Source organism: Leopardus geoffroyi, chromosome A1 (assembly GCF_018350155.1).
Source record: "Leopardus geoffroyi isolate Oge1 chromosome A1, O.geoffroyi_Oge1_pat1.0, whole genome shotgun sequence".
NCBI classification, from domain to species: domain Eukaryota; kingdom Metazoa; phylum Chordata; class Mammalia; order Carnivora; family Felidae; genus Leopardus; species Leopardus geoffroyi.
The window spans coordinates 133836262-133849794 of NC_059326.1; the positions used below are offsets into that span (position 1 = coordinate 133836262).

Consider the following 13533-nt stretch of genomic DNA (forward strand, 5'->3'; position numbering starts at 1 on the left):
GCCAATGGAAACTGTGGTCCTAAATTGGCATAGTTGCATTGAATTTATTTTGACAGAAATTGGCCAGGAGCCTCACATGTTTCTGAGACAAACAAATGAACCAACAAGCCAAACAATGCCGTCCCTAACTTGTTGTACCTGGAGAGCATGCATTCCATCACCCTATAAATTGATAAATCGATTTGGTGTTGAGGGATAAGGAAGGCTAGGGCCAGCCTTATTTTTACCCCTTTTAATTTTGGGATTTCATTTTTTCAAGGGACTCTCTGACCCACTTTGATTCTGAGGGTTGCGTAGTGGTATTGCTTCTGGAGAAACATTAAACACTCAGCGTCTCTGCCAAGATCAATTTGGCTCAGTAATTGTAAAGTGCCATACACTTTAGGGGCACTTCTCACATACAAACTCTAATTGATTCCTCATAAAAACTCAGTTAGGAGGCCATTTTTACTTTGTTTATTTGAACTTTATCCCATTATTTATTTCTTTGTAGTGTTTGAGGCAGCCCCAAATGCTCTGAGTTCTCCACTCTGTGGGAAGAGGTAGGACAGGTGGTGTAATACAGTTGTTATTCCCATTTTATAGGCAAGAAAATGAGAATTTTCAGAGATGAAGCTACTTGTCCAGAGTCTCACAAACGAGTAAGTGGCAAGGTCACTACCCACTTTCTCCTTGTATCATGGCCTTGCACACTTAGCATGGTGCCCGTGAAATGTTCTTTTTCCTTCATCATCATCTGTCTTACCCCATTCCGAACCGTGACATCACTGCATGTGTGCGTCCGTGTTCATGTTCACCTTTAACCTCTCTGTATTTCTTTACTTGAAGGGGCTGAATTTGATCTTAATAAGGGTTTGGTAAACCGTCGTACTTGGAGGGTCCCTCAGAGATGTAGTCAAGTGATATGAATGTGTCTGGACACTGTTACCTGCATAGACAGAAAAGTTACGTCATAAAAGAGTATTTAAGAATGACAGAAAATTTTTTATTATTTATCCAAGTGTGTATATCTCACATCATCGTGACAGTCTGTTGGAATCTCCTGTTGGTAGTCGGGGAGAGCTGGCGAGTCCTAAAAATATGACACTGATAAAAATCACTTAGAGGGCTGACATTGGAAACAAAACTCATGTTCCTCTTGAGAATGTCATATTGCAGCTTAACCCCAAACCTTGGGCTGTGTTGGCTTAGTTACAGCATCTCGCTTTGACAACCTTTTGTTCTCCCTAGCTGATATTTTGGCAGCAGATATCAGCACATCAGTTAATGTACTTTCCCTCCTGTAGGATCTCATTTGACTAGTTATGGTAGTTTATATTTTCTCCCTCATTAAAGTGCCTGTCTGCAGTTTGTTCAAAGGAGCCCGCAACCCCTGTTGGAGGGGAGTGCCCTTTTGCTGATGATTAATTTGCCCAACTACACAGACCTCATGGTCTAGTTAGATTTAGTTTTAATATCAGTCTAAAGTACACTAAAATACATACCAAGTAATGCTACCCCATCTATCAGAGAATTATAGCTTTTATTTAGTACATGGCATTTATATAGCATTTTTATTTAAGGAGCTTGGTGGTGACAGTTGCTTTGTGTTGCTGCATTCATTTCATAGGGTAGATACGTAGTTTAAAGGTCTGTCCCTGGCACAGAAACAGACACTCACATCAAGGGAACAGAATAGAGAACCCAGAAGTGGGCCCACAAACATATGGCCAACTAATATTTGACATAGCAGGAAAGAGTATCCAATGGAATAAAGACAGCAAGTGGTGCTGGGAAAACTGGACAGCAACATGCAGAAAAATGAACCTGGACCACTTTCTTACACCACACACAAAAATAAACTCAAAATGGATGAAAGACCTCAATGTAAGACAGGAGGCCATCAAAATCCTCAAGGAGAAAGCAGGCAAAAACCTCTTTGGCCTCAGCCGCAGCAACGTCTTACTCAGCACATCTCCAAAGGCAAGGGAAACAAAAGCAAAAATGAACTATTGGGACCTCATCAAAATAAAAAGGTTCTGCACAGTGAAAGAAACAATCAGCAAAACTAAAAGGCAACCAACGGAATGGGAGAAGATGTTTGCAAACAATATATCAAATAAAGGGTTAGTATCCAAAATCTGTAAAGAACTTATCAAACTCAACACCCAAAAAACAAATGATCCAGTAAAGAAATGGGCAAAAGACATGAATAGACACTTCTCCAAAGAAGACATCCGGATGGCCAATGGGCACATGAAAAAATGCTCAACATCACTCATCATCAGGGAAATACAAATCAAAACCACAATGAGATACCTCCTCACACCTGTCAGAATGGCTAACATTAACAACTCAGGCAACAACAGTTGTTGGTGAGGATGCAGAGAAAGAGGATCTCTTTGGCATTGTTGGTGGGAATGCAAGCTGGTGCAGCCACTCTGGAAAACAGTATGGAGGTTCCTCAAAAAATTAAAAGTAGGACTACCCTACGACCCAGCAATTGTACTACTAGGTATTTTTCCAACGGATACAGGTATGCTGTTTCGAAGGGGCACATGCATCCCAATGTTTATAGCAGCGCTATCAACAATAGCCAAAGTATGGGAAGAGCCCAAATGTCCATCAATGGAAGAATGGATAAAGAAGATGTGGTGTGTGTGTATGCATGTGTATGTGTGTGTGTGTGTATATATATATATATACACACACACACACACACACACATATACGTATATATATGTGTATATATATACATATATGTGTATATATGTATATACATGCATACACACACACACAATGGAGTATTACTCGGCAATCAAAAAGAATATCTTGTGGGGTGCCTGGGTGGCTCGGTCGGTTGGGTGGCCGACTTCAGCTCAGCTCGCAGTCTGTGGGTTCGAGCCCCACGTCGGGCTCCGTAGTGGCAGCTCAGAGCCTGAAGCCTGCTTCCGATTCTGTCTCCTTCTCTCTCTGCCCCTCCCCTGCTTGCTGTCTGTCTGTCTGTCTCTCTCTCTCTCTCTCTCTCAAATAATAAACGTTAAAAAAATTAAAAAGAAAAAAATATCTTTCCATTTGCAACTACGTGGATGGAACTAAAGGGTATTGTGCTAAGCAAAATTAGTCAGAGAAAGACAAATATCATATGACTTCATTCATTTGAGGACTTGAAGACACAGAACAGATGAACACAAGGGAAGGGAAGCAAAAATAATATAAAAACAGGGAGGGGGACAAAACATAAAAGACTCCCAGTTTTGGAGAACAAACAGAGGGTTACTGGAGGGTTTGTGGGGGGAATGGGCTAAATGGGTAAGGGGCGTTAAGGAATCTACTCCTGAAATCATTGTTGCACTGTATGCTAACTAACTTGGATATAAAATTTAAAAAAAATCAGAATAAATAAGTAAAAATAAATAAAGGTCAGTCCCTTTGCTGCCAGTGAGCTTTTTGTGTGTGTGTGTGTGTGTGTGTGTGTGTGTGTGTGTGTGGTCTCAACATCTCTGTGTACGTATCTTCTTGATTACGAGCATATGAAATGTCACTAGTGGTTAGTTTCTGCTGCATGGCAGCATTTGTGGGTGAGACCCTGAGTAAAGTCACCATGTCAGTTTAGTTCTGGAGGCATTAGTTGATGTCACTTACCTTCGTGTGGCTTCTTCTCCATGATAACAGATGGACACCAGTTAGCTTTGTTCCAGAAATCTCTGTGTATAACTCTGGATCTGATCATTCTCATTATCTTGACAGACTCTGGGATTTGGGATGCTGATTAAAAGGTGAAGAGACCATTTTTCAATTCAGTATGTCTAGCCCTCGCTCTGAGATGTTTTACCCTACCAGTGTGTGAAGCACACATGCCTTTGTCCCTTGCTTTAATGGACTTGGGACCAGTTACATAGTATTTGTGAATCCCAGTTTCCTCATCTGTGTAACAGGGAAGTTAACGCATATCTTGATTGTGGACAATTGAGCACAAGGCACAGGGAAGAGGATTAGTAAATAGTAGTTGTCAGGCTGAGGAGGAGATGGGCTTATAGTTACCTCATTATGTTATATTTCGTTGTAACAAAAGAAGGTCTGTTCCAGTGGTAGAAAGCCTTCTGCAAAGTCTGCAGGGTGGAAGTCCTGGAGAATGTCAGGGATGTAACCTATGGCATCAGGTTATAGGCATAGAGTATAGAATATCACTAACTCTAAAAAGAGGGCAGAGAAATTCTGAGCAACGCGTCTCAAAGGGTTTCAGCCGTAAGTGTTGAGGGGTGACACAGGTCTGGCCTTCATTCATACCACACTCGCTCATTTTGAGCATCCGCTACTGGTGAGGCTGTCTTCTAGGCTCTGAGGATATAGCAATGACCAGCTTGGAGAACGTCTCTGCTTTCATGGAGTTTCTATCCCAGTGGGGTATGGGAGCAGGAGGAAAGAAGATCTACCATAAAACAAACCGGAAGAATGATGGAGAGTAACAAGTGATTTGCAGAGAAATTAAACAGGATGGTCTGATGGCTTCTTTTCCTCTGAGGGAGTGACCTGTAAGCTGGACCTGAGTGACCAGAAGAGGACAGCCATGAGAATACCAAATCAAAGGCATTTCAAGGGGGAAGACAAGTAGGGCAAGAGCGACTTAAAGAAGACCTGTGTGGGCAGGGGGAGGGCGTACGGACGAGGGCATATGGATGAGATAGGAGAGATGGGCAGGGCCCGGACTCCAGGACTGAAGGGCTTCTGTAATCAGAGTCAGGGATTGGCTTTTCCCTAAGCCAGAGGGGGAAGCACTTGAGATTTTGAGGTAGGAGAATGATGTGATATGATTGGCATTTTCACAGTTTCCTCTGGCAGCTGGGTGGTGGAGGGATTAGACTCAGTTTTGTGGCTTAGGAAGCAATCTGGAATAAGAGATAGGGGTGGCCTGGACTAGGCCTTAAATGGGGGAGTTGGAGAGTAGTTGGATTCTGGCTGTTCTGATGCAGGGTGCACAGGACTTGCCAGGGGATGAGTTGGAAATAGGGGGTTTGAGGGAAAGAGCAAAATCAAGGTTAGTTTCTAGGTTGTTGGCTGGAGTGACAGAAAACATGGTAGGTCTGTTTTCCAAGGTGGGGAAGGCCTGGGAAGGAACAGTTTGTGGCGGAAAATCACGAGTTTGGGTTTGTCCATGTGATATTTGAGATGTCTCTGTGATACCCAGGTGGAGTCTAGATTTCCCAAGAAAGGTTAAGTCTGGAGAAGCAAATTTGGGACTTGACATAAGGCCATGGGACTGGATGAAGTCAACTAATGGGAAGTGGTTCTGGGATAGATTCCCAAGACACCGCAGATGCAGACGCTCCCATGAGGAGCTAAAGGACAAACGGCCAGGGATTAGAAGGGACAAGAGATGCATACTTTCACAGAAGTGAAATCAGGGAGTTTCAAGCAGAAGAGTATTCCTCTTCAGAGTGCTGCCGAATGGTCAGGGCTGATGTGACCGTTGAATTCAGGGGCCTGTGGTGAGGAGAGCAGGTAGGTTGCAGATGCGAGAAGAAAGGCTGGACAAAGGAAAAAGACCCTTGTGATATCAGCAACATGATGGGCTCTTGATGGTCTTTCTGGGAAAATTGGGGTTCTTGGTCATTGCGTGACACCTGAGAACTATCCAGTTTGATAACCTTTTCCTGCCCTGTTAGCACATCGGGTTTATCTTCAGTGCCAGCCGTAGGTGAGCAGGAGGCCTCAATGATTTCATAAGTTTTCTTCAACCTGTAGTTTGCCTGTGCATGTCTGCATAGTTGAACAAGGCCTTTAGAGTAGGTATGATAGGAGGCCAGGCTTGAAGGAAGGGTGAGATTTGGGTCAGAGGAATAAGGGTGTGGAGGATGTGGAAGGAAACAGGAACAGTGGAGTTAGAGACAAAATGAGCTGTGTATTTAACTCGGTAGTGACAGCTCCATTATGTAGTACAGTAACAGTGGAAACCCAGGCTTCGCTTATTACTTGTGTCCCACCTACTTCTCAAAGAGATTTGAAACCACCCACATGTAGATCCACATGGGAGAACCAGTCATTCATCCTACAAACAGGTATTGATTGCCGGTAACGACCCCACAATAGAGGCTGGGCTACCAAGATGGGTGACCCATGACCTTCCCTCAGGGAAGACAGACAGGAAAACAGTTAACTGTAGTATAATAACAGACAAGGGGAAAGAGGATTAATTCTGTCTGATTCAGTTTCAACAGGGAGCTCCCAGAGGAGATGCTTTTTGGCTTTAGAAGGATGAAAAGATGTCAGTATGAGAAGAGGAGCCAGCAGGGAAGCCACTCCTGGGCAGAGAGCATGGCAGGAGCACATCAATCAGGAGGCCTAGGAGCGTGTGTTGTGGTTACAGCTTGGGAGTCATGGTTCCTGGTGAGCACAGCAGTAGGTGATGGAAGGCACGCGTTAAGTGCTGAGACTGGAGAGGGTGACTGAGACCAAGCTGAGCTTTCTTTTTGTGGACAGGAGGGATTATAGGTTTTGTTTTGTTTTGTTTTGTTTTGTTAAAGAATAGTTTATCAAGGGGTGCCTGGGTGGCTTAGTTGGTTAAGCATCTGACTTCACCTCAGGTCATGATCTCATGGTCCATGAGTTCAAACCTCGCATCAGTTTGAAGTTCAAGCCCGCTTCGGTTTCTGTGTCTCCCTCTCTCTCTGTCCCTCTCCCCCACTTGCTCGCTCTCTCTCTCAAAAATAAATAAACACTAGAAAAATTTTTTTTAAAAAGAATAGTTTAGGGGCGCCTGGGTGGCGCAGTCGGTTAAGCGTCCGACTTCAGCCAGGTCACGATCTCACGGTCCGGGAGTTCGAGCCCCGCGTCAGGCTCTGGGCTGATGGCTCAGAGCCTGGAGCCTGTTTCCGATTCTGTGTCTCCCTCTCTCTCTGCCCCTCCCCTGTTCATGCTCTGTCTCTCTCTGTCCCAAAAATAAATAAAATAAACGTTGAAAAAAAAATTAAAAAAAAAAAAAAGAATAGTTTATCAGTAATCTTAGATACCTTTTGGCTTAAAATGAAAAGTTTTTTAAAAAACTTTTATTTATTTTATTTTATTTTTTTAAGTGTATTTTGAGAGAGAGAGAGGCAGCGCATGCAAAGCAGAGGAGAGGCAGAGGGAGAGAGAGAGAGAGAGAGAAGAATCCCAAGGAGGCTCCACACTGCCAGCACAGAGCCCGACATGGGGCTCGAACCCATGAACCCGTGAGTTCATGACCTGAGCCGAAATCAAGAGTTGGACGCTTAACCGACTGAGCCACCCAGTCACCCCTAAAACCTTTTTATTTTGAATTGAATTTATTTTTTGTAAAGCACATTTAGATTCACAGCAAGATTAAGGGGAAGGTATGAAGGTTGCCCCTATACCTGCCCCCCTCCACCCTGACCCCACGCATAGATACCTCCTGCCTCTCATCACCGTCCGCCACCATAGCGATACCTTTGCGTAACGGGTGAATGTATGCTGACACATCGCAATCACTCAGAGTCCTTGTTGGCATTAGAATTCACTCTTGGAGTTGTACATTCTGAGAGTTTGGACAAAAGTATGATGACCGGTGTCTACCATTAGGGTATCACACAGAATATATTCACTGTCCTGTAGTTCCCCCATTGCCTGCCCATTCCCTGGCAACCCTTGATCTCTTTACTGACTCCATAGTTTTGCTTTTTCCAGAGTGTCGTATACTTGGAATCCTACAGTATGGAGCCTTTGCACACTGGCTTCTTTTACTTAGTCATACACATTTTAAGTTCCTCCGTGTCTTTTCGTGGCTGAGTACCTCGTTTCTTGTTAGCCCCCAGTAATACTCCAGTGTCCAGCTGCACCCAAGTTTGTTTATCCATTCACCTACTGAGGGACATCTTGATTGCTCCCAAGTCTGGGCAGTTAGGAATAAAGCTGCATACACATCTGTCACATAAAACCTGTATGCAGGTTTTTGTGTAGACATAAATTTTCCCTTCCTTTGGGTAAATCCCAAGGAGTGCATTTGCTGGATCACACGATAAAAGTATGGTTAGTTTTGTAAGGACCGTAGGTTTTTAAACAGAAAAATAATTGATCTTTATTATGGAAAGCAAGTTTGTAAATGGGCATTTTGCTTCCCCCCTCCCCCACTTATTTCTCGTCCTGTGTGTGCATATGCTGAGAGAAAACCACCCCATAGATGGATTGCCACCATATCAAATAAAAATATCCAAAACTCATATTCTTCCTTCCCCAACACTGTCTGTATTTTGTTTCACACAAATATGCATGTGTGTAGCATTAGAGACCTCTCAATATCTTGAGTATGAAATTATATAGATATATTACATTCCTCATGGTACTTTATGTGCTAGAGAAAATATTTCTTGATATTTGTGTATTTAAAGTCAAATGTGTGTATACAGTTTATGTGAAAGAAAACAACAGGAGTGCCTTCTTTAGGAAGATCTGTGTCTTGTAGATGACTCTTTTTAGCCTTCTTAAGTAAATTTAATCTTTTTATGTTTATTTTTGAGAGAAAGAGAGAGAGAGAGAGAGAGAGAGAGAGATAGCATGAGCAGGGGAGGGGCAGAGAGAGAAGGAGACGCAGAATCCGAAGCAGGCTTCAGGCTCCAAGCCATCAGCACACAGCCCAATGTGGGCTTTATAAGTGAATTTATAAGTGAAAAACGAGCCACTCTTAAGTTTAGTTGGTGTAACCTTCCTTCCTCAGTATACAGCACATAGTGTATGCTGATGAATTATGTGCAGTTGATTTTAAAATCAGAACCCTTCAGAAGAGCTGGATGCCTGAGTGTCTGAAATGCTTTAGGACATAAACTGCTAAGAAATAATTTCAGTACTCTTAAACAAAATGCACTTCTCCTTATTCTATATTCCTTATGTAATACAACTGTAGTGAAAGATGTCTTTGTCTTTTTCTTTTTTCTGTCTCCCCATACCCATGTGAAGTTAATGGTTTAAGGAAAATACTCCAAGCCCAACAGATCATGTCAAATATTTGGTTTGGTAGGATTAATATTTCACTGCAGAGCGACAGTGGGAGCGCTGTCCTAGTTTTAGGGATGATTATGTAAACTAATGAGCCCCATCCGTTAAAAAACTTAGAGAAAGAGAAAGCCATTTATCATGTGGACTATACTGACTGTACTTAGAACACACTGAAGTAGGTATTAAATGCTTACGGTAGGGTTACATTTAATTAAAATTGTTCTTTTTGTGATATTAAGGTTAATAATTATGACACTGTGCAAATGTTTAGTTTTTCTTTCTTTCTTTTGTTTAAGTCTCAATGGTTTGTTATTCTGTGTCTCATTTCCCCACTGGCTTAAAATTGGCTTTTCACTTTACCATGCTTGGCATTGTTTCCATGACAAGGGGTCTAAAGAATTACACTTGGCTGGGGCAGTTGTAATTGTGTATCTCAACCACTAGAGGGAAGTGACTCTGTTATTCGTTCTAGGGAGAGAAGGTGTTTAATCTCTCAAATTCACCTATTCGTTGACCCTTAGCCCGGAAGGGGTTGTCCTTAATATTGGGACCACCTCTGCCCCTATTCCAGAGAAGAATCTGTGGGAAGGAAAAGACAGAATTAAGGACATTGATCTAGGACTTGGTTTATATAGTTATATCTACCCAAAGTGTGGAGTCTATCCACTTCCTTCAACACAGCTCCCAGTGGATGAGGAGCTTTGCTGGGGAAAGTGAACGGTTCTTCCAGAAGCACTTCATCTATTCGTTTTCAAGTAACAGCATGAGTAATACTTTTAAAATACCAGTCACTGCTCTCAACCCTTAAAAAATACTAACATAATCCTAGCAACAGTCCTATGAGGTAAATATTCTTATTCTAATTTTGCAGAGTAGGACACTAAAGTACTCAGAAGTTAAATAACTTACCCAAGATCCCAGAACTAGTATGAAATGCTGCTGGAATTACAACCTGAGCAGTGGCTCCAACCCATGTCATCAACCACTGTGTGATCCTGCCTCTCCATGTACACCCAGTTTTCCATGCATGAAGAGACATGCACAGAATTACGACCAGTTTGAGTCTGCAAAGGGGAAAGGTATTTAGGGTCAAAAAACAGAAAAAGAAAACTGCAGAATCAAAATTTATGCCATATTTTATCTATGAAAACATACTTTTTTTTTTTTTTTTTTTACATTTTAACATACCTGAAATCAGGTTGTTAGCTTACAGCTTTATTAGATGAAATAAGATATTTGTCTGAAAATATACTGACTCCATTAATCATTGAACAATCACAAAAATGTAACTTTGGGGAACCATTTCTATTTTAGATCTTAGCACTTCATGAGAATTCCCAAGTATGTGTGCTGATTGCTTAGATAAAAACAAATAAAAAATACAACATGTTTCACAGGAAAAAAGGTTTAATGTGGGATGTGGGAGTGTTTGACAGCATGTCAAATGGGACTTCCAAAGGTAAGAATCCCCAGAACCTTGACATTTTAAAAATGTCCCTGAATTCTGCTTCTCACTTCTCCAAAGCACCTTTTCACCACGTCTGTCTCTCCTCACCCCTTGTAGTGCATAATCTGCTTGAGGGCTATTTATTTTCCCTTAAGGAAGTCAGTTATTTACATTAAAATAAAAAATCATAACAGTAAGAACATTTGGGGAGAGCAGTTTGTCTTCAGAGTGATTTTGCCCAGTCATTGATCAGTCAAAGTTCCTTGTCCCATGGAAGTACGTGACAGCCCAAAATTATTCAAACAAATGGGCACAGTCTGTGGTATTTGAGAAAGGCACACCAGCATTGCCGGTGTATGGGTCTAGCCAAGAGCTATATTGACACACAAGTGTAGCCATGTGAAAAGACTATTTTTTATTGTAAATTGTTATTCCACCCCCCACCCCGCACTGACATTTTGAAACCACCTCTTTTGAGGAAAGAAATAGCATTTCAGATAAACTCTTAAGGGAGCTCCCAAGAATCTGCAATTAAATATTTACACTTGGCAAAAGTGGTTTCAACCACTGTGTTTTAAATGATATTTGTATTCTGTGTCTCATTTTCATTAATTTTTTAATCTATAGTCAGAGAATAGACTACACACACACACACTGTGAATTTTGCTTTTGTAGCTTTATTCTAGATTTCTCCCTTAGGGCTTTTTTTTTTTTTTTTTTTTTTGCTCTCCACCAAGCCCACACAGGTTTTAGAGGGAGATGTAGAAGAGGTGAAATTCAGAGTTTAAGTTTGCCTGGTGTTGACAGCGCTGAGGAAGGTTCAGTGTGACAAGAAGTTAAAATAATTAAATAAGGTGAAACGTATGGATTATCAGGGGATTGCTTTTACTCACCTCATGTTTTGCTTATTCTTTTTTAACAAAGAAATTGAAGTAAATTTTTAGATGGCCTTGGGAACCCAAGTAATTGTTTTGAAATCAATAATACATTTTATTTAGAAGTATGTTCTATTTATGAAGTCAGTTTTCATACCCAAAATTATAGAGCAGTCTGACCACAGCTATTCTGTATTACTTCATCTCAATTCATGATAAGTTTATCTGATCATATTTCTCTGTGAGATTTTCTTAAAAATTACTTAACTAGTCTTGGAAACTTGTAGATAGGAATCTAGTCTAGAGTTTCCTGGAATCGGACAAGTAGATTCGATGTGACTTGACTGGAAAACAGATGTTATTTACTTATTTTTTATTTACTGGGCTTTTTCTAGGAGTATAGTGTGTTAGGATTTAGTTATTCTCTCCTGAAATACTTATCCTTTGGGTGAAAAATAAAAATAAGCATGAGTCAGAATTGTGTTAGCGAAAACTTCTCAAGACAGGACTCTGAAATATAGGACCTTAGATTCCTACCTCACTCAAAGAAGCGTTCATGGCCTCATCTACTTTGAGGTACTGATTCAGGTGGGAGAGGGATGTTACAGATTCTAGGCATGACATTCTTCCATACTTATTATGCATTTATAAAAAAATGGCTGGGTTGCATGCTCTGGTCCGTTTATCTGTTGTTTTCCACCTGTTCTTTTATTTGCTTCCCTTGGAACTAGCACATTGAAAAAAAATTCAGTAATTTATATCGTGGCTCATATTTATGAAACATGACAAAGACTTCTTTTCCCCTCCCCCTCCAAAATTCTCCTTGTTTGGATACTTGCATTAACTGTGGGACTCAATCCACAGACCACATGGTGAGTGATGGATATTAGACCCATCTGGAACTTCCATTGCCTGTTTTATATTTTATAAGCATATCCTAAAATGCCCTTTGTAATTTGGTAGACTAGGCCAGAGCTCTCCAGTTAGGTAAATTACGTGCAACAGGCTTTGCTCTCCATTAAAGTTGAAAGTAACAATGCGTCATTTTGGGTACCCGACAGACACCTGGCACGTCACTGAAGTGGAACTGTTCCCATTTCTGGGACAGAATCACTGAATGGATCTTTCTGAGCCATGAATTCCACAGTATTGTTTTGTTTTTTTTTTAAGTTTCATTTATTGGGGCGCCTGGGTGGCGCAGTCGGTTAAGCGTCTGACTTCAGCCAGGTCACGATCTCGCGGTCCGGGAGTTCGAGCCCCGTGTCGGGCTCTGGGCTGATGGCTCGGAGCCTGGAACCTGTTTCCGATTCTGTGTTTCCCTCTCTCTCTGCCCCTCCCCCGTTCATGCTCTCTCTCTCTGTCCCGAAAATAAATAAACGTTGAAAAAAAAAATTTAAGTTTCATTTATTTATTTTGAGAGAGAGACGTTGTGAGTGGAGGAGGAGGGGAGGAGCAGAGAGAGAGGGAGAGAGAGAATCCCAAGCAGGCTCTGCGCTGTCAGCATGGAGCCCGATGCGGGGCTCGAACCCCTAAAACTGCAAGATCACGACCCATCCACAGTATTGTTTTTAAAGCTGTGATACTAGGCACTAACAGAGATAAATAAAAGAAATTATTACTTTGCAGGGGAGAGAAAGGACTTTGATAACGTCACATGACACCCAAAATGCTCACTGAGGATTATGTTTATCTTTTAGCCCCTAACAATTTACTGTCCGGTGTTTTTGAACAATTGAAGTTGTCCCTCCCTGAGCTGCCACCAGAGACAGCCTGGACCTTCCCATTTCTGTGTGTTTTCTTATCAACCAGTGTTATTTGAAGGGAATTGGAAGATGAGTTGGCAAGTCTGTGTGATGTAATAATGGAAAAAGTAACTAAAGATGAGGAAATACTGTTAAAATGTATGATGTATTTTAATGTATATTAAAACAACAATAACAGAAATGAAAGTAAAATAAATCACTTACGATGAACCGTTTCCAGTTTTGCATGACATATACACATCTTTTTCTGTTTGCACACGTGTTTATGTGATACATAGTTATACTGCTGGCTATGCTACAACTCCTACCATAGTTACACTACTTCTGTTTTGGTTTTGTTTTTTTCAACACAGGATATTGCCATACTGTGATATAATTTATAAGGGTGACTTTTGCTGCCTACATAGTTAGTAAGCCATCTACCCTTGATGCCTGTGCGAACGATAAAACGGTGTCTACATCAGGGACTGAGAGCCCTTTC

At 41.5% G+C, this 13533-nt stretch overlaps 1 protein-coding gene across 15 annotated transcripts in view; it reads left to right on the forward strand.

The window, feature by feature from the left end:
• Positions 1-13533, forward strand: part of MAST4 (microtubule associated serine/threonine kinase family member 4) — a 568735-nt gene that overhangs the window by 375713 nt on the left and 179489 nt on the right. The window contains exon 1 of one of the 15 annotated variants that reach the window (XM_045495071.1): positions 595-641. The exons of the other annotated variants lie outside the window; for them this stretch is intronic. Coding sequence (XP_045351027.1) covers positions 610-641 — 32 coding nt within the window. The 5' untranslated portion in view covers positions 595-609. Of the gene's footprint in view, positions 1-594; positions 642-13533 lie in introns of those variants that run through there. 15 annotated transcript variants of the gene reach the window in all.